This window comes from Poecilia reticulata, linkage group LG9 (genome assembly GCF_000633615.1).
Source record: "Poecilia reticulata strain Guanapo linkage group LG9, Guppy_female_1.0+MT, whole genome shotgun sequence".
Taxonomy (NCBI): domain Eukaryota; kingdom Metazoa; phylum Chordata; class Actinopteri; order Cyprinodontiformes; family Poeciliidae; genus Poecilia; species Poecilia reticulata.
Genome location: NC_024339.1, coordinates 18,720,079 through 18,741,889, shown reverse-complemented (window position 1 = coordinate 18,741,889; position 21,811 = coordinate 18,720,079). Strand labels below are relative to the sequence as shown.

General features: G+C 38.4%; 1 protein-coding gene across 5 annotated transcripts in view; it reads right to left on the bottom strand.

Moving 5' to 3' along the window:
• Window positions 1-21,811, bottom strand: part of pde4d (phosphodiesterase 4D, cAMP-specific) — a 203,704-nt gene that overhangs the window by 40,903 nt on the left and 140,990 nt on the right. Inside the window, exons 1-2 of one of the 5 annotated variants that reach the window (XM_008418385.2) lie at window positions 11,946-12,016; window positions 11,439-11,574 (exon numbers count right to left, since the gene is read on the bottom strand). The exons of 3 other annotated variants lie outside the window; for them this stretch is intronic. Coding sequence is in view for 1 of the 2 variants with exons in the window: in XM_008418382.2 (XP_008416604.1) it covers window positions 11,946-12,034 (89 nt within the window). In the remaining variant the exon portion in view is untranslated. Of the gene's footprint in view, window positions 1-11,438; window positions 11,575-11,945; window positions 12,859-21,811 lie in introns of those variants that run through there. One more of the 5 variants, XM_008418382.2, reaches the window with a different exon arrangement.

The following is a 21,811-nucleotide window of genomic DNA, read 5'->3' as shown; positions in this document are numbered from 1 at the left end:
CCATCGACTCTGAAAGCATAAGGCTTTATAATCTACTTTAATGACATTTGACGGTTTTAATCTGGAACAGTTTAACTCTTTCCAATCCCATGTCTGCTTGCTTCTCTAACAGCACTAAAATCAAAACAAAGTGAATAAAATCATATTAATATTTAATAGAAAATTATAGAAATACCTCTGATTACTTAAAAGCCAAATACCAGATGTATTTGTCAGAAATTCCACTTTTAAAAATCAGTTTATTGGATTCTGGCAAGACAACTTTTTTTTTTTTATATCACCTTTATGTATTAGCCATGTGTTTCTGTATTTATCATATTTTCTAATCAAAGTGACAGCTTCTAAGATTTAAGCAATATATTTAAATAAATACTTAAATAGAATTTTTTTCTTTTGAAAAATCAGAAACTCGTGAAAGCAGGAAGCAGACAGTCGTGGACTTGAGCACTTTGCCCGAGAGGCTTTTCCATCGCACACATGCACACGTAGCTGCAGCTCAAGTGCACCTCAAGCACATGGTGAAGTTAATAGGTTTAAGTTGGCAGCAGTCCCTGTGATGTCAGAGTAATCCTTCATTAAACTGTGATGACATCATTGGGCTGCTCGGCGTGTGAAACCTGCATATGGCCACATATTTACAGTACCGTGTGCAGGGGGATGCCCTGCCACCTTGCACAACAAATGCCCTGAACATGTAATCCAGATTAGGCTGTTCTTCAAAACACATGCAGAGAGTGCCAGTCTCAGAGCGATTTTGTGAAATATTCTGGGGTCTGATATGCGGTTTAATAAGTACGACTCTGCAGTTGTGTAAACAGCTGTACCCCCCCACCCCCGTCAGTGAGGAGGCAAGCGGAATGGGTCGATTTGATATTTGTTCACCTTAAGTAATAAGCATGTGAACTAAAAGTAACAGTGAAGATTCCAGAAATACATTCATATTTAATACATTAGAATATTATTAAAAAAGTTCATTCATTTCAGTAGCTCAAGTCAATAAGAGTAACACACTCTACAGACTAATTACACAGAGATTGATGTATTCAACGCTTTAAATAAAACAAAAAAACAACATTTGACATGAGAGCATGAAACAGAGGAATAGGCCAAAGAGGCTGGGGTGAGGAAAGTCTGGGCCTTTGATTAGGCTGCTGCCCACGACCCATCCTGGGGGGCGAGTGGGTGGATGGATGGATAGACAGATGGACAGAGTAAATGCCTTGCCCTCACAGGAACTGATATTCTACTTTGTTGAATGGGTTTGTAAGCATTGAAAAGGACTTGAAATTTGACCCGTTATACTACCTAAACCAATCTCAACTTTTTATGCTGTGAGGCACGGAGCATTATTCTGAATGAGGCTACAGCCATCAGCGAGTACTGTTTTTATGCCAGAGTGCACGTAGTCTGCAACAGTATTTTGGTATGTGGACAACATCAAACTAACATCAACAAACTCTGGATTTTCCAGCAGAAAATTGCATCAGATGATAAAATTGACCCATTACACAATGATCTTTATCAGAAAAAAATTAGAGGTTGCCTTGACTGAAAACATGTTGCCGTCGGAATAATACTCCAACATTACATAAAATAAGAAGGCATGTCCCCCTTCTAATTGAGGGACATCCCCATGACCCTCAATAAGAAGCTTGCAAGAAACTCATCAGGATTGAATTGCACTTTGCATGGCCAGAAAAAAAACTGCAGAAGTAGTCAGCAAAGTCTATTAAAACCCTGTTACAGTGTTCATTTTGGTAATACTTAGTAAACCATAATGTGGCAAGCTACACTGAGAATACCTGAGGTGCTGGAATATTTAATATATTCCAGGCGCACTTGTAATATAATCATTTTAGTTATTTCATATTCACTATTTGCATTATGCTGGAGGGATTTAGAATAATGTGTAGGTAACCAGAAAAATTGAGCAACATTGAGAACCTATCAGCTGTCATGTTTTCAACCCAATGCCGTTCAATTTCAGAGAACAAGAAGCCGAAAAGAAGGCAAAAATACTGCGAAGATAAAAGATGCATTTATATCTGTGTGTTCAACTAGTTCAACTAATGAATGCAGTTGTTCAGCGTCCATCCATCCATGTTATGTAGCGCACACCACCATGTGATGTGACAGTCTTTCCTACTGCAGTGTTTTTCAACCACTGTTCCGAGTGATCGTCAGGTGTACCGTGGAAATTATTCAATTTCACTACGGTACCGTATTTTCCGGACTATAAACTGCTACTTTTTTCCTAAACTTTGAACCATGCGGATTGTATCCCGCTGTGGCTTTTCTGTGGATTTTTCTTCAACCACCAGGGGGCTCTCTARCAGGAAGTGAATCATTAGAAGTCAAAATTGTAAATCAAAGAAGAACGGCTAATTTTCATTTAGAAYAAGCACATGCTAGCAGCAGGCACGACGGAGAAATGTTTTCAAACTCATATCATGCAGCTTTTAAGTTGAGGGTTGTCGATCTGGCACTACAGGAGGGAAATAGAGACGCTGCATTTAAGCTCGGTGTGAACGAAACCATGGTTCGGCTTTGGAGACGGAGTACTGCGTACTTAATATATGCAGCAGATTTATTAGGACGCCGCCCTCTGCTGGGTCCTGATGGAAAACCGAGAGCAGCTTCCAGTTTTTATTTAAATTTTTTTAATTGAGGGTGCCAGTATGGTGCGCTCTATAGTCCGAAAAATACGGTAATTGGTTTTAAAAGATTTTTTGAAAATTAATTGTCTGCAAATAATGTCATCTTCGAGTGTCTGCTGTAGTAGTAGTAGCAGCGGCGTAATCATGTAATGTTCTTACCACTAGATGGCAGTAGGTACAGAGCATTTTACATTAAAACGAGAATTAGTAATGCATGAATGTTACAGGTAGCGGTGAGAGCACTGAATCTAGAAAGACTGATGACAGTGATGGAAAAGACAGTGAAGCTCAGCAGTAGTTGGAAAGAGCATGAGTCCATTTCCCACAACATATCTGTGTGAAGTGAGCTTCTGAAGCCTGGTTACTATAAAAACTAAAAACAGAGAGAGACTGAAATCTTCAATTTCTGCCAGGAAATCAACTGTTTTCATCCAAACATGCACAGGTTTCACACCAGGTGGGTAAAATATACAGATATTGACATTTTGTACATGCAACTCTTCATATTGTAACAGTGAATATGAAGTGAAATGTTTCCCAAATATTATTGCTTCTTTCAGAATAATAATTATTTTCTGTATTCCGGCTATAAGATGCTTGTGGATTAGTTTGTAAAACACTTTGACGTTTTCTACAACTTCTTTAAATTTTACACCACAGTGTTGTGGCTGTTCAGGTGTATTTTTGAAGTGGACATGTTAAGTGCAATTTGAAATAAGAAATGTAAAATGTGATAACACATTTTTGTGTTTATTTGATTCCTATTTGAGAGACTTTGATAAGAATGACTATATATAGGCGGCTACAGAATATCTTTGTTTCCATTTTTGGTTGGTGGTGTGCCTCGGGATTTTTTAAATTAAAACAGTGTACCTTGACTCAAAAATGGTTGAAAAACACTGTCCTACTGTATTGGACAGAAAATCACAATTATGATCAGTCAAATAAGGCCAAAATGATAAGGACGATCATGCAGACTAAAAATCGGCCATAAAAATATCAAATCTGCTGCACTTAAATGGAATGAACCAATAACGATCAGCGGAATCGGCTAAATTCAAAGTCAAACCATCCAATTTTGTGTATCAGCATAAGCTGGAATTATAAGCTAGCAAAAGTCCATAATATTTCAAAATCCGGTGAAGTATGTGTGTGTATGTGAGGGGACACCCTCTACACTCCTAAGCCTTTTAAATCTCCTTCCATGCCTCCTCGTACACGCTGTCGTCATCATGGCAATCCTAATCCCCACCTTCGTCAAAACCAATTCCCTCATGAAAATGAACAGCGTCATGTCGGTGTTTTTGTTCTTATAAGACATAATTCCCCTTACATTTGTGATGCTCTGGGCTTCATGTCTGAAACTTGCATCACAAGGGAGGTGGCAGAACAAAGGAGAAAACAGCTGAGCAAATAACATGTTGAATCAGTCAATTTCTTGCACAAGTGTTAAGAAATCGGCATTTGATGGGGGTTGCTGTTCAAACTTGAGGCTTCTTAAAAAAAATAAAAATAATCAAAGCAGGTCCAACCTCTCCATTTCACCGTCTTACAAAAAGCAGGGAGTGACACAGACACCCTTCATACAAAGTTTATCTTAATGAAAACCCCAGGGCCAAGGCCTTTGCACTACTTTTTTTTTTAAACATCTTTTCATTTCTTTACAACTGAAATAAAACATCTAACCACAGGAAGCTGCTTGGTTTTATACAGGAAGGAACCTGAAACCATCTGGGCTCGGAACAAATGGGGACGGACAGTGCTGCACCGTAAGGATATCTCATGGCCTCTTTTGATTTTCCATCAGCACACCTAAATGTCAGGAAAATTTGATCCCTTTTTAGTCAGATAACAAAGAAACTGTTGTTTTTAACCAATAAAAATGGGTTAACAAGGACATAAAAATATGTTACAGGTAAAATACCTTTTGCAAGGAATATTTCTAACAAAAAAGGGGTGTAGCACAATAATATTTCTCAATTATTGAAGAAGTGTATGTTTGGTTTATCACTATCCAGTCATTGGATATGGTCTTTTAGACAGTTTGTGGTTTATGAAATGTTTAATCGGTCAAAAAATAATAAAAAAGGAAGAATTTAGATTTTGTTGTGGGGCATTAAGATCACCTTTTGGCAATGAAAACACAATCTATGTACTCATCACACTTGGACTGGATTGTTGTACACTAATTACAAATTTTGAAACCATGTGTTGTGATACTTTTTTGATATTCGTCTATACCACTTATCCTACTGTTGCCTTTCAATCATCCTAAATCAGTCTGCCCATTTTCCTCTGATGTTGAGGCATTATTCGCACAACTGCCACTCGATGGATATTTTCTCTTTCTCAAACCGTTCTGAGAGATGATTGACGTAAAAATCTCAAAAGTGTCTGAGCTACTCAGCTCTATCCAATAAATGTGCCATGTTTAAAATGGCTTAAATCCCCTTTCTTCCCATTCTGACAACCAGTTCTAAAGTCATCTTTACCACATCGCGATGTCTAAATGTGTTGCTGCCCTGTGACTGATTAATTCAATGTTTGCGGTAACAAGCAAATGTACAAGTTTACCAAAGCAGGTGAAAAGGAAGTGTATATAACATTCAAGTTTTTAACTTTCTCCTTTAATTAACAGCAGCACTTGTAACACCTACTTTCGATTTATACCGAGCTATCAGACGAACCACCAGCTAACCCCCCCCAGCCTCCAGCGTCTGGTTTCCACACTGTGTTCTTATTGATCTGTCCATCTTGTTGCCTCTGTCCTGCAGATAAGACCATGATTGAATACCCTGCCCAGCAGCTGCTGTGCAGACAGAGACGGTGGAAACTAAGGTGACTAAAATTGGAATTAAATTGATATTTAAAATGATCCCAAACCCCCCTGGGGGTCTTTGTCTGGAACCGAAACCCTTGTGTTCATTTCATATGCACTCCAGTGAGGCAGTTATGTAACTATAGTGCCACATAGTTATGCCCATTAGTACCATTCACACTGCTATAGCACATCCAACTGATGTCTTGCTGTTTTGTGTTTATTAATTATGATAAGACAAGACAGAGTGGCTGTAAGAGTTAAAGTGCACTCCTGAGTGAATTCACAGAGGAAACAACCAATGCACTTTTAATACATTTCAAGCAAAATAAGTACTGCAAAAGTAAATATTTCTAAATACCAGCTGCATCACTGGGTTGATGACAAATATGCACAAAGGTTAACTTGTTTTATTCCGACGGCTGAATAAAATAATATGCTCGGTTATCTCTAATACGCTCAGTTATCTTCATAATCCAAAAGCTGCGTGTGTTTGGACTGCACTGGTCTGCCAAAGCTTGTTTTTGGCACACCGAGCGAGGATAACAGGGAATGAGGACAATCCTCATTCTGCACTGTAGCTCATCTGATAGGTTTCATGGAACACATGAGAAGTGAGAAAGATGGAAAAACAAGGGGAAATCTACTGTAGTGTAAATAGGTGGCACAAAAACACAATGTGAAATCCAAAAGAAACAACGTGTGACACACAAATTGGATGATGAAGCAAGCAGAAGGCTGGGACAGAGAGGAAGGATAGGCATGCCAGTAATAACTGACTCACTACTCGTATGAATTAAAATATAAATAAATAACACTGGACAAACAAAGAAATGCCCATCAGTGGGAGGGCAGAACTAAGTGTGAAATGGTGAGCTGATTGTTTATTAGTTCAAAGAAGGGAATGAATCAAAGTCAAAAAGTGGGGAAAAAAAGGTTACAATCTGAACAGAAGTGACTATTGAACTGCAAGCACATCAGCAGGGGCATGCCTGTTATGCTTCAAGTATTTTCTAAATCAATTTAACACTGCAATGCTTTGAGGAAAAACAAACCAACAAGAGCTTTATTTGCCTTACTGCCTAAAACCTGACTGACTGACGCTGAGGCGACTTACAAATATTATTTTGAAAGGGTGGACACTTAACATGCTTTAATAATTAATCAGCGACACCCACTTATGTTGTAAAAAAAAAATAGACTTTGAAAATAATTAAGATCCTCAACCTATCAGTCAAAATTGGAATGTGCTCAGTTTCCCTTAATAAACTCTGACTCGTAATCAGCAGATCAAATATTGAAACATCATTTTTTATTATTATTTACAAGATGCATCAAAATTAAATCTCCCACCATTTTTAGTGTGTTAATCAACCAACTGCATTTATAACAAATCAATTTTCTAAGATTAGTAAAAATCTTGGAAAAGGCTATGTACATATGCTTTGGTGGGATGAGTAAAAATACTCTATAAGAAAATCTGAGATGTATATATTTACACAGAATCTCAAAACTTAACTATCAAAGCAATGTAGTTATTACATGTTTTTCAGTAAGGTTTTGTTCCTGCAGTCTAATTTTCACCGTAAAGTACACGAGTACCTTGTTCAACATGTACATGTACAAGCACAGCTCTTTCATTCATTGTGGGCATGAGCAAAGCAGCAGGGCTAATGTGAGAAAACGAAGTGTTAAAAAAAGGAATGTGTGGAGAAGAAAGGAGTGTTAGACTGTTTGGCCTTTTCAGGTGAGGTGAATTGCTAGCACCCTTAATGAGGCTGTGTAAGGCAGAATCTCCCCTGCACAGCAGGCTGGCAGAGATTGATGCTGGAAGTGAGCAGCAGACCTGTATTTCATACCCACACATGCACACACTCTTGCTCATACCTCACGGAGTGAAGGGACAACGCTGACTGATGAGCGCATCTCCCGAAAACTGACAGGAAGTCTCTGCCGTCCCCAAACAGCACATTTTAGAATCTCTGCCTCGGTTACGACACAATGAGTCGGAGTGATGGAAAGCAATCTAAAACCCAGCTGAGACTAACCCATCGGAGGTGGAATCAATGACAACGCACCGTGGGAGAAGCGTCAAAGAAATGAGATAAAAATTCCATGTGTCTTGTTATCTGATAGATAAAATACATCTGAGGTAGCGACTGCTGGGGCCACCAGACACAAGGAAGGGTGAGGGAGAAATGAAGCGGAGCGAATAAAATCTAATGTTCTCAAACACCTTGCATACAGCAGATTATCGCATCCCAAACCGTCACATTTCCACTGAATCCACTCAAGCTACAAGACTGTAGTAAATAGTAGAGGATGGGAAGAGAGAGGAATCGTGCAGCAGAGCATCTGCAATCTTTGTTCTAAATATAGCCTCTCCTTTTCCCTCTCCCCGCTCTCTGAGGCGCTGGATACACTTAAGTGGATTACTACACAGACTTTTCATCTCCTTTCTGGTTAGTGTTTAATGAAGTTTAGGCAATCATACATCTCAGTTTGTTCATTGCTCAGCTGGAGGCAACACCCAGTGTCAGAATGTGGGTTGAACTGTTACAACATAACTAAAAGCCGGCATGCATCTGCATTATTCATGGAGACCGTAGTAACTCGGAATCTTTATTAATATTATTAAGCATCAGCCTTTCCATTTTGATCCTTCTAATAAACTGTGCATTTATGTAGTGATGAAATGAAATCAATGCATTATAGAAGGAACCTGCTCCTGTGTCTGACCAAGCCTGTAAACTAAATACCAGTTCTCTGTCTAGGGGTGTAATGGGAGCTTGTAGAATGAGGCTTTGCAAGACTAAAACGTCATGATAGCTTTTATCAAAGGACATTCAGTCTCACACAGAGCTACTTAATTGATGTCAACACGATTTTGTGTAATAGATTACTAGGAGACCCTTTTATGCACACCTCTGTTTGCAACTCTTATTTTGTATTAAGAAAGGAAGTAGTACTGTGATTTTGAAAGCATCTACAAATAAAATGTCTCAATGGGCTGCCGAATCGACACTCAGTCTAAACAAAATCTATGTAAAACTTTGCTTGGCAGGAATTAAACTATTTTAGGGTATCAAATGGCAAAGTACAAATGGTTTGACAAGGGCAATGGGAATACACTGAGTGGCTAACAGTTAGATGCTAATTAGGAACTTCTTCTTTTTCCTACTAATCTCGATGGTTAGTGCTACATTTTCTTAGTATTAAGAAATCAAATATTTCAAGTTGCCATATTATAAATACAACAAAAAGTTAGAATTTCTGTAAAGTCTAGATTCCAACAGGGAAAGTCGGTGGCCACAGAGCAGCAACAAGTACAGCATCCCTGGCTGCTATGCATATAACCTTACATCAAGCCATTAAGAGATTCTTTAAGATACAGTATAGAATTGTTAAAAAAAAATGTGGTAGTTTATTTCTAAATTACTTATTTATAAAATTCACTGAAGGTTGCCTAGCAAACTATTGTAGATGCTGTAGCCAGAACCAACATACAAAAACGAGAACAGATACTTGTCTTAGGTTGGAGCATAAAGCATTTGCTTGTTAGAAACCTTTAAATAACATTGTTTGTTCCCAAAATGGGCCTTTTTCTTTCCATTTGGCATTCGCATGCTCCAAACTAACCACTGGAGTCCCCAAAGCATGTTTCTTTGTGTACATGGGAAGCATAAAACAATGACCAGCAGTCTTCAAGTTCTCAGATGAAATCCAAAAGGGCTTATATCATAGTTATTTTGTTCTGTTTTTAGACGTTGTCATGCTTTGTCTAATTTTATTCCCCAGTGCATGGTGGTTCTTAAAAACATCTATTTAATTACATTTTACATGCCACTATCCCCACTAGCATGTAAAGTACTGGAACTCTAAAGAACATTAAGAGTTAGCATTAAGAACATTAGCAGTCATTTTACTGGTGCAATGCTTTTATTTGTTTTAGGAGCAAATGTTTATGAATCTGAAGCTGTTACAAATATTCTATATTCATAGTAGAACAAAGGATCATGTTTGCATTAGATTTTAAACTTACATTTGTAGGTAACCAAATGTAAGTAAACTTTAAATCTCGAACTCAGATAAAAATGTCTGCATCATTTACTGGGCATGCATGATATATTTTAGCTAATCTACAATCCTTGTTAATTAGATTTGACAAAAAACAACGTAAACAACCCAGTTGGGATCTCGTGTGTTAATATTTTGATTTTCCCTTCAGTGTACCTGTTTTAAGCTTTAGAGTGGCTTAAAAGGTCAAATTTAGATAAAGCAAATTCAAAGCTGAGCATAAAAATAACTACAATGCTCTACTGTTGTGAGGCTTGTCGAGACACAGAGAGGGCAACGCGTTTCAGAGACAACTGTCGTGGCCATCTGAACTTTACAACCCCTGCAATGGTTTCTTTTTTTAGCCTTCGAAAGCTTTACCTTACATATTTATGTGCAGAAGAGTGCATATACGAAAACATACTTTAAGCTGAAATAAATTCTATCTTACTCTAATCCTTATGATCCCTTTCCTTTTAGTGCCGCACAGAACAAAACAGGTCTGACAGAGAGTAAAGGATGGGTCCATTATCAAGGTGCAATGAATAATACAAGTGTTCCTGAGAGCTCTTTTTTCACTTGCACACACACACGCATCTAAAAGTCACAAGGCCAATAGATTTACTGTGTAGAAAAAAATATTTTTTCCAAGGTCTGAAGGAAAGTCTGAGAGTCCGATCTTCAGTTCTTCAGACTAATGCTTGGATCTGAAATTTTTAACAGGACTGAATAGTTATTTGCAACTAGACTGACTAAATTCTTATAACTCAGCTACTAAAATGGGGGATACTATGTATTTTCCAGGCACATTTTATAGCAGCATCAAGTAACTATGTTACTTTCAGTTGTATAAAAAAAATTATGTATATATGTCAAACATAACTTACAAGAAATTTGACTTTGAAATTTGGCATCTGTCTCTTTGAAAAGTTCCTGCTCTTTCTGACTGTCATCACAACGATGCTCCTAAATTAGGCTGTTTACAACCATTCTTAGGACAGAGAAGTAGTTTGTATGACATGCTCAGTTCCACCAGGGGCTAATTGCTGCTCGAGGTAGTCTGGTGGAGCTGAGTGGTGGAGGTGCAGGGGAGGGTAGATCTAGAAGCTCGGCTGGAGACTGCAACTCCAAGGAGGAGCTTTGCAGACATCTGTGGCAGGTTGGGGGAGCAAGAGTTTAAGCACCTCTGAATGGCTGCCATGGGATAGTCAAGGATTCCTCAAACACACATAAAGTAAGGCAACACTCCAGGCATGTTTTTGATGAGAGGATATCATTATAACATGATGTATACTCAAAAAAGTCAATTTCACATAATAAGCTCCCTCTCCTCTCATCCCCCATCTTAACTACATATCTGCTGCCTGCTAACTACATCTTGGAGTTGTTATCGGTGACTGTAATTAATGGTTATATCGGCAAGAACAAACTTGCATGTTGAAATAAAAATAATTCCATGTTTATGAATTAAACATTTCCTTGCACTCTGCTTCCATAATAAAAGGCCAGCTCTCTTTCTGTCTGTCCCTGTGGGTAGTAGCTGGAAAATTCAATAAACAACGCCATATAAAATATTAAAGCCACAATCTACTCAGCTTGATGTAAAGACTTCAATCCAACACCTGGCAAAACTGTATTTGCCCTGTATATGCAATATGAACAGATGCCCCAACCAAATCAGGAAAGGAAATTTGCGTCACATGGTGTACTTTAACAAGAGATGTGTGTGAGTCTAAGGAGAAACATAACAGGAAATTATAGCACAAGGCTTAGGGACAGTCATAACAGGTAAAGGAAGTTTATTGCAGTTAGGATAAAATGCTGACAGCTGTGTGAGACAGCAACAGCATCAACTTGTTTAAGGAAATGACACGTGGCTGAAAACCCTTTGCAAAAACTCAACTCACTGGAAAAACCATGTTAGGAATACAAACAATATCCACGTCCCAACATCCCCTCCATCTGACGTCACTGGCTGCTTCGCGTCCCGCCCAGTTTACAACACAGCTGAAAGACAGCTACTCCCAGTATGTATGCACCAGCCTTAGGAAGAAAAACCAACACAGGACAGTCAAAACAGTGTGAAAACACATTAGCTAAATATTCCCCCCCCCCTCGCTCCGCAACAGCAGTGTGCTGTTGCACTGCAACACCACGGTGTGTTTTTGCTTGCTATTTCTGAACTGCCTTTGAGTTTATGGATCAACTAGAGCGTTTAGTGTGGGAGAAAATGACAGGAAATGTCTGGCCCATTTAACAATAAATTTCCTTGAATACATGTGAGCTGTGCCTGGGAAAAACATAAAAGGAGAACAGGGATGGGCAAGTCATGAGGGAGCGCTTCGCATACAATTAAAACAAGAAATCGCCACAGCGTCACACAAAAAGTATTTCACTTGTTGCTGTAAACTTACCATATCCACGAGTGTCGTCTGACAGGAAACTGACTGAGGTGCATCATGGACCTGTCACAGGGAACACCTGGAGATTGTCCCGGCTTCATTCCAGAGCTGTGTAAGGAATGCCCTGCACCCTTGGAGCTCCTCTTCTTCTACAAATTAAAGTTTTCTATCTATAGATCCTGCCCCACGCTATCTGCAGACCCCTAACCAATATATAGTGTTCCATAGTTGCATGAAGTCCTCTTATGTGATGCATTCAGACCTGTCCATGAGCACAGAACTTCTTGCTGCTTATGTTTGGTCCTATCATCATTAGAAAAAGTTCCTACTTGTCTCTCAAAAGGCAATTTAAAAAAAATAAAATAAAAAAAAATAATAATAAAGCACAGCAGAATCCGTAAAAAAAGAGCAAAAAAAAAAGCTGAAGTTGAAGTACGAAGTCTTGAGCCTTGCATGAAGTCAGTTTCTAAGTGAAAGTGTCAGCGGTGCCAACAGGCAGGCGGCCACCCGGCAGGACCAACTAAGCTCTCCGGCCGCTGCTCTTTTTTCCGTGGGATTCTTCCTGCGAAGGCTTGGAAATTACTGTCCCACATCCACATGGTGAACTGGTTCAGGGACTCATTCTTAGCGTAAACATTCCTTTTCCTGAAAGCCGATGACGCCGGATGGAGAAGGCAGCCACAGTCGCAGCAGCATGACAGAGCATGTTGCACACAGAGTCAGCCACACTCACAGGTTCGCTTTCACACTCTCAGCTCTGCCACCTCGCCACCCCTTCTCCTTTCTTTGTCTCTCTTGTTTCTCCTCTGCCTGTCTGTTCTGCCCAGGGAGGAAATTCAGGAAGGAGGAAGGGAGTATAAAAAAAAGAAAACAGTATAGCGTCTCTTCAGTTTCTCTCTTACTCTCTCTTGACTTGCTGCTGATCGTCTTTCTCGCCTTTCCTCCCTCCTCCCTCACCCCAGTGGGATGTCCTGACTCTGTAATAGGTGTGCCTGTTGTACTCAGTAAGCTAAACCTAATGATCCTCTTAAGGCTTCATTCAGAGGAACAGGTCTGCACAAACACAATTTGCATAAACAGAAGAGTGTATACGGTAATAAGGACAGACTTTCCTGCTCTTTCTTACAGCCTTCCTTTGTCATGACAACAACTTCTCCTGTTGTTCATTATTTCAGTCTGTCTTGTTTTTATGACTCTGAGCAAAACTAGTCTGTCTCTGGCTTCTGCATGCCAGTCCATGAACCATGAAATTTCAAACCACACAACAATGCAAAAATGTTCTTTTTTTTCTTTCTTTTTTGTTCCAGTAAATGCATCCGAGTATAAAACATATAGTTGACGCATGTGTGATGAAAGCAAGCGGGAGTTTTATGAAGGCACGTTTGCTTCTCAAAACCAGTTAAACTGGATGCCTTTTTTCCTTGCAGCAACCTCATGAATGATTCTGCTTTTACACATGATGACTGTGTATATGCTGGAATCTGTTTTTGCATGTCTGACTTTGCACTCTTTTCTCAGCGTGTGTGTAGAATGAGACTGGAATTGGCAAGGATGCTTAAGAGTCGAGGTTGGAGTTAGCACTCCCAGGTTGTGTCTGAGTGTGCGTGTTTCGCATTTAAAGCCAAAGTTCCAGTCTTTTGTGGTCTGAAAAACAGGATCTAGCGCTGCTTCTTGCACACATCCTGCCTAGCATACACGTCACCAACTTCTTAACTGCTGCCAAAATGTCCAGCCACCTCGCCACCCTGAGTATAAACTGGCACCTTTCAGTTAAACCACCATGAGTGGTAGATAGCAGAGGGGTAAACTGTGAGTTAACTTAAGACAGGAATGAGTCAGTTTGGGTGGGAGGTATGCAGTTAAGTCACTGGGCTTCACACCTCAGGAAGAAGAAAATACAAGGTAAACGGAGTTCACTGATGAAACGAAAACACTTCACAAAACTGAGATCTTGATATCTGTTGTTGGTTTTATGTTTGAAATCAGGTCAGCCATGCCAACAAGATGAAAGATGCTGATATGTGCGCATTTTTACAGTCACTGTCTCTTTCCTTTTCCTTTCACAGCTATTACAGACGTTTTACTAGATGCACCTGTTTAGTGTCAAGTTGGACCCCTTCTACCTGCAGACCTGCCTTAATTACTTGTGGTACAGGTTCAACATGTTCTCTGAAACATTCTTCCAAGATTTTGTTCTGCATTTACATGGAGATTTGTAAGATGGAGTATTATTCTGCTGGAACTGTCAAAAAGGAAGGGTCACAGATGGCTGTGGTGATTAAATGAAGCTTGGTACTAAGGGGCCTAACGTGTGCCAAGAAAATATCTTCTACACCACAGCATCTAATAAATGCAGAGCAATTATTAGAAGGCTAGATGGAGCTTCCTTCTATGTTGTTTAGTTCCAACCTTGAGCCTAACATCTGAATGTTGCAGCTGAAATAATTATCAGACCGGGCTGCAGTTTCCTTATCTGATATTCTCTAATTTGTGTGAGCAGGATTACATTAGAGCCTCACTTTCCTGTTTTTGACTGACAGAGGTAGACAGAGTGGTATACTGCTGCTGTTGTCCATTCAGCATTGTAGGGTTGGGGATAGGGTATGTTGTGCATTCAGAGATGGTATTGGTTAGAGCAGTTATTTTAGCTACTGTTGCCTTTTCATCATCTTAAACTAGTTTAATCATTCTCCTCGAATGTCTGACATGGACATACATTTTCAGCTATATGACCGCAACTCCCTGCATATCTCCTCTTATACAGACCATTCTCTGGAAACCCAATAGATGCTTGTACATGACAATCTGAGAAGAGCAGCAGTCTATAAAATATTCAGACCACCCTGTCCGGCAGCAACAACTATGCCACACACACAGTCACTTAAGTCATCATTCCTTAGGATCCTGATCCTTGGCTCAAGCTACAAGTTGTTCTGAGCACGTCAAGAGACCTAACCGCATTGAGTTCTGTGACTTGCCGAGTCCCTATTTGTGCTAACAAATTATTACAAATGGAAATCTAATGAAGTGGTCATTGATTCTGTATAGATCACTTTGTTCTGGGTTTTCCCAAATCTGGCTGGATGTTTTTTAGTTTCCTGATGTTCATGGTACAGTTGTTTTCTGTCATGTTTCATGTGACCTACTTTGACAGCTGCACTTGCATATACAGCTACAGCTCTGTGCAGCAAATGAAGCTGCGCTTAGCTTACCTTTAGTACTAGGTGTTATACAGTAGGTTACAACCTTAACTCAAATGACTAAGCAGGGGAACAAATCTTTCTGGAAGTTTTGTCTACACAAGATTAACTGGATTAACTGGAAGTGAGCAAACATCCAAAGAATAACTAAAGTCTTCAGGTAGGCTCTCTGGTTGTAAACAGCGTTGACACAAGGATGGGGTGCAACTCAAATTGGGATAATTTTCTAAGGAAACATTAAAAGGATAAATTAATTTAAAAAAACTTGAATGAAGACTTAGACAAGGACTCTGCATCCACAGTGGCTCTCATCTTAATCTGTCATCTGATTAAGATGAGAGAGCATCTTCATCAGAGCATTCCTTTAAAAATGTAGCAAAAAGTTCTTCTTTATGTGTTTCCTAGACCATATTATTAAAACCATCTCACACACAAGCTGAGCACCGCAACAGTATGTTTCGGTGCAACTCTATGTGCCAGTGTGTGGTATTGCATAACTGCTGTTGCCCCTTGTTCTGCTCAACACTTGTAAGCTGTCACGACTCATCCTGCAACCTGCGTGAGACCAGAGGATAGAGGAAAAAAGTCAACTGAGGGAAAATGTAAGCTTCCAAACAAACAAAGGATAAAGAAAGCAAGCAACGGGGAGATGCAGGAGAGACGGAGAACGAAAGAGTTGGAGGTTGTTCATGAGTCTTTTGAGCAAGATAAAAATGAGTAAAGACAAGGAGGAGATGGAGGAGCGACAGACAGAACAAGGGAAGATTTATGAACAATAAAAGTAAATGCAGCTGTGACGGAAGGACACAGCAGCCTTGAAACAACAATATGTTCCCCAACACAGCTAACATCGTAACTTATAGCAACCATAAAGTCCTAGAACAGTATTAACCTATCAACATCTGTGACCCCAGCTTGTAAGCACACAGATAGTTTCCATCCAAAAAAATATCACATCATATTCCAATCAGGGCAGTCTTTTCCATTACATTACCACTCTGTCTGTGTAGCTGGGACTCAGGGAGAGGGGGGCGGATTACACAGCGGCACAAGTATACATCGATTTCATGTGTACTGACATTTAGCAAAGAACTTTTCTTCATTTTTCCGCAGATCGATTGTCCTGAGAACACAGGCTGAACACCCTACGCAGAAATGGGTCCAAGCTTAGCCCTGCAGCAATACCGTGACAGCTGCAACTCCTGCTGCTCGCAAAACAAAAACATTATGTATGCAATGCTTTACATGACAAAAGCTTTCAAGGCACATAAAACTGGCAACACAAAATCGTTACAGCTTCTACGAAAACTAATCACATTTTCAACCCGCTGTTCATTAGCGGATTAACCAGAGAATAAATCAATCACAACAAATGCACCTAGAATCTCTAGCCAATCCATTATCACATTAGAATAAAAATCTTACATATTGAGCTACTGAGCAAACTAGGAAGTCTCGCAGACTGAGACAAAACTAAATCTCATGAAATTATTCCCCTGAGGTAGGAAAACTGCCTATCAGTCAGCATGTTGCTGTGGAAATGCCTCAGGCCTGGTCCTCCTCCTTGCCATTCACAGATGGTAATGCAGTGGCATTTCAGCAAAAGGTTAACTCATTCCCCCCTTTTCAAATCAGATATTTGTAATTAGATTCCCACATCTAATAGGAACACGGTGGCTTCAAGGGCCATTCTGTAAAATGTGAAGAATGTTTAAGCAGAGAAAAAAAAAATTACTCACTCATTGAGTTGAGAGGTTTTTCTGACACTTTGATTTTAAAGTGGGCCAAAAGACAGTAGAGGAGGGGATTAATTCATAAAAAAAAAAAATATAAATACTGGTTCATTAAAGCTCAGCGTGAGCGGTGTAGCTACAGAACATAAGCTGTGCACATTCAGACGGACATTGGAGAGTCATAAATGACACAAGTAACCATATACCCCATGAATATAACCTTTTACAGCAGTGTCAAGAAGATGGTTACATTTTCTAAAGAAGGCTACAAGAATACCCCTTTGCAGTTTGTTGCCACAGATGGAGGAGACCCTAATCCTTAACAATTTTGGCCAACATACAAAACAAGTCCTAAACATACCACAGGCCCTGCAATGAAATGGCAAAATAAAATGTGACTTGTGTGTTAGAATGGGCTAGATTTAAATTTCATTCAGATTTTGTGGTGATTGTGTTATAAAAATAATAGACGAAGTGACAAAGCTTTCTAAATGTGCTCCAAATTTACAAGAGATTTTTGGGTCTAAATTACAGCAACGAAGAGACCAAGTATTCAAATCAGGTGTTCACTATTGGGGAAAGAATGAGACTACATCTGGAAGTGACTGAAAAAACAAATCCCATCATCAAGATAAGAGAACAAACCTTAAACATACTTGCTGCAAAAGAATGTGACATTCTTTTTCCATTGTCTATTGCCTGGAATAATATCTTGCTATCTTTATGTTATTTGCATTGATTTTTCATAAAAAAAGAGGAACAAACTGAATTTAAAATCTATTTAGTTTAATATAGCAACAATTAACAAAAAACAAAGAACAATTTTATAGAAATATTTCCACACATAGATGTGTAAATCATACAAGTTTCTTTAAGAATTTTTTTTTAAAATAAACAACTAAGATGTAATACCACAGTGAATGTAAATGAAATATAAAACCTCCAAATCTCCCCTTTTCATTGTTCACAGCATAGAAAAAAAAAGACAAATCCGCAACCATTCATCAATCAGCTCAGCTGGATTATAGGCCACCATCTGTGCTTAATAGCATCATTAATACAAAGTTAAAAACCACGACTCCAAATGGCGACGTCTGCTGTGAATGCTTCACCAAGCAGTTTTTTTTCTTCCCCTCAAAGCAGGTACAGATGGGAATGTACTGAAATATCAGTGGTCCATTACCACAGGCAATTTTCACTCTAACGCCATCTGGTAACGGTGACTCTCACTAACAGTTGGAACGATCAGCTTCGTCCTTCTTTATGATACCTTAATTACCAGATTATATAGTTACAGGAATCATAACTTGTCCTCTAATAAGCTGACAATAATGGGTGAAAACATCTTGTGTGCTCTACACAAAAGGTAGGTTGTTGAGTAACAATGCACAAAAACTTAAAACCCAAGATTGATGTATGATCCTTTAGAACTGTGTAGACATGCATTTTTGTCTGTGCTCTATTATTATTATTATTATTATTATTATTATTATTTTATTTTTTTGATTGGTGCGAGGTCTAGTGTGAATTCCCAAGGAAGCTTTAGCATAATAACCTTTAGGTAGGTATCTCTGGTATTCCGCAGTTAGACGTCACAACTTCTAGAGGCGCGGCAGAGTGTTTGGTATGTTTTAGGTAAAATATTAACATGATTAACCTATGGTGCCCTTAACAGAAAACAATATGTGAAGATATTTTATAGTAATAAAAATTACAAATTTAGTAGGTCAGGGATTTTAGTGCCAACTTCTGGCCATTTTTGATGATTTTAGCTTACAGGAAAAGAAAACTTAATCTTAAACCATAAATATAATAAAAATAAATAAACAATTAATTAATGATAATACAATAATATATGCCTAAAGAAATGGAATTTCCATGTACAATGCACTAAATATACTAAATTTCTGAATTTTGGAAAAATGTTTTTTTCATTTGCATTATATACACACCTATAAACGTCCTTTAGCTGTTCAACCTTGTTCTGTCACCCACTGCTCCTTTTGTTTATCACTTTATTTATGGAGTTGGTAACAACCTCCTGAAAACAAGTTTTCAAAACAGGATGTCATCAGTTATGGGCTGCAATTGTTGCTTCTTTATTTATTCCCCAAACTGACCTTACAGAGACAACCATTTGCCATTTCCAGTTAAAATAAATATACTAATCAATGACACATTTCAGGAAACTCTTATATAATAATGTCATGTCATGTTCAAACTGTGCTAATGATAAATTCAATCAGGATATACTTTATCCGTCCCAAAGGGAGATTAGATATGTTTATAACTCATTCTATGCATGCTTCTCCAAAGAGATGTGACAGACAGTGACGCCTGTACGTAGGAAAGATCTGTTGCCATGGTCAGTATCATACCAAATTTAACAGAAGTAATCTATTAATTTTAGTCACTCTGCATGACTTTGCTGTGCTGGTTTACTGTAAATGCGCCTCAAAATGTCAGTCTAAGCTCAATTTGTTTATCCCTTTCTCTATGGAGTTGGTAAAAACTTCCTGAGCATATGTTTTCAAAACAGTGACTGCAGACAGGAATTATGGCATTGCTGGTATTCCACAGTTTGACGTCACAGCACTCAGAGGTGTGTTGACACGTGACGCACGCTGAAAAACCACAAGCCACAAAGTCTAACTTTTGAATTTTCATTGCTGAACGAAAACTATGCTTTAATGAGTTTTACAAGCAAAACAATAGAGCAGTGCTGCGTCTGTTTTTGTGCATGTCTCTGATTAGTTAGAGGTACAAAGGAGGAAATTTGGCAGTTAAGAAACAAACATTTTATCTAGCATTAATTACCCAATTTTTAATGCCACTCTGAGCATCATCATGCAGATTACATAAAATTGTATATCTTATTTTCCAAATCTAAAATTGCTTTGGCTCTGTGCAGCACAGCGGAACATGTGTTCAGTTCTTACGCAGTGAAGCATTTGTAAAAATTTTGTTCAGCCTCATTGACTTTTTGGCAACACATCCTCTGAATGGGATCGGACAGTGACCCTGCTCCTCGTTTACAAGCTGTCAGAGACCTGTGAATATGCGGGTATGGGCTAAAGATGACAATGATTATCAAGTGTTCTGTCAATTGCCAGCATTGTGCTGCGGATCTGCTGCCATCAGAGCGTAAATGCTCCTCTGCACACTTGAATGAGAGCTTTGTGCCTGGACCATCAAATTAAGCTCAGCCACTCACGCGGTAGGGGTGAGTGCATTTTGGAAGCTTGACACTCTGGGAGCACTCTAGTTAAAGCGTCGTAAAATTTCACTTCTCGCCAGTTTTTGTCTACTTTATAATTTAAAGTTTCTTCACTCCTTTCAACAGCCTGTTGCTGACGTAGTTAAAAAAATATATATATATCCATCTCGAATTAGAAAAATCCTGAAAGTTGATCTATTTAAGCAATTAAGTAAAAAAAAAGGAGAACTTAGCTAATACATAGATCCGTTACATAGAGAATAAAGTATCTCGAGTATTTAGAATAATGCAAAACTAATAAAGGATATTTCTCATAAAAGTTCATCAAGGAACTTTTATGTGCTCAAGACTGTTTGACCAAACAAAAAATTTGACTTTGGTTTTCTGCTGGTCTGATGTAATATTAGAGTTTCTTTAAAATTAGCAGAAAAAGTGCTTGAAATACATCACACATTTTTATGCTTTATGTACTTTAACATCTTTATATCATATCAGATATGAATCTGATATGCAGATTCATATGCAATGTATCTGTATATCAGTTTCACAATAACTTTAAAAAAATCTATAGCCTCCTTTTCTTATTTTAAAGAAGAATGCATTTTTAGCTTTCACAAACGTTAGTTAATCAAAAAATATGCGGTAAGACGGAAGTTTAATGGAAATGTATTTTGCTGGAACAAACTTATGATAAATGTACCAGATTAAAACCGGATCAGATTTAATTTTCTGGCCCATTAATTGTCCTGGGACATATTAATCACCTCTATGACGGCTTTTTGTAAACAGTTTCAGTCTAATACCCTCATGTTTCATTTGTTGTAGTTGTCATGTTTCATATTTGAGGACATTGCTTTGAGCCAATTAGATCCAACAGATGTAAAGAAATGATTGGATAAATTATTTTTATTAATGTTCTGCACAAACTAAGGTGTGTATAAACCTGTTGAAGGCATAATCAACAACTGAAAGCAACCTGTTAAATAATCCACACCCTCCATTTCTAACCATGGTCTCAGCTCTGTTGCTCAACAGCTCCAAAAATAGACTTTTCCTGCATTGCACCATCGCCGTGTCACTGTTGCTGCCAAAGCGCTTGACTGGCTCCCTCTGGACTGTCTGACTAGCCTGAACCTTAATCACAGGACTGGATGAACCCAGTACATATTTGGGTGTGATTAGCTGTTCCTCTGAGAATGTATATGACCCAACGATGACCTGCAGTGATTAATTGATTATCATTGGCTCAAGGGAAAAAGATGAGCCTGTGGGTTGCAGTGACTAAAGCAAAAGACTGTTAGGATCCTGCTCTGAGTTGTCGGTTTTTAGATTAAGGTTTTTAGATTAAGATTAAGATTAAGGTATTGTTATTTGTTATTTGTCATTAAGAGCTGGAGCAATAAAAAGTCAATGCTAAAGATTACCTTGGGATTTGCCAAATTGTCCATTTTATAAGCTTTGGCATAAAACTGATGCATTCTTGTTTATTTCATTTATTTATTCTACTACACAGAAAGCACATCGGATGTTTTATTTATTTTGACTCAAGAAACATTTATTTAACTTAGAAAAATGTCTGGAGCAGTTAAATCAGTTATTATTAACTTATTATGATTTATGCACTTAGTTATAAACTGGTGAATAAAAATGCTAAATGGGCCACCAACTAATTACACCCTTACATTAAAAATCATAAGACACATGGTTGTTTAAAATAATATATATATA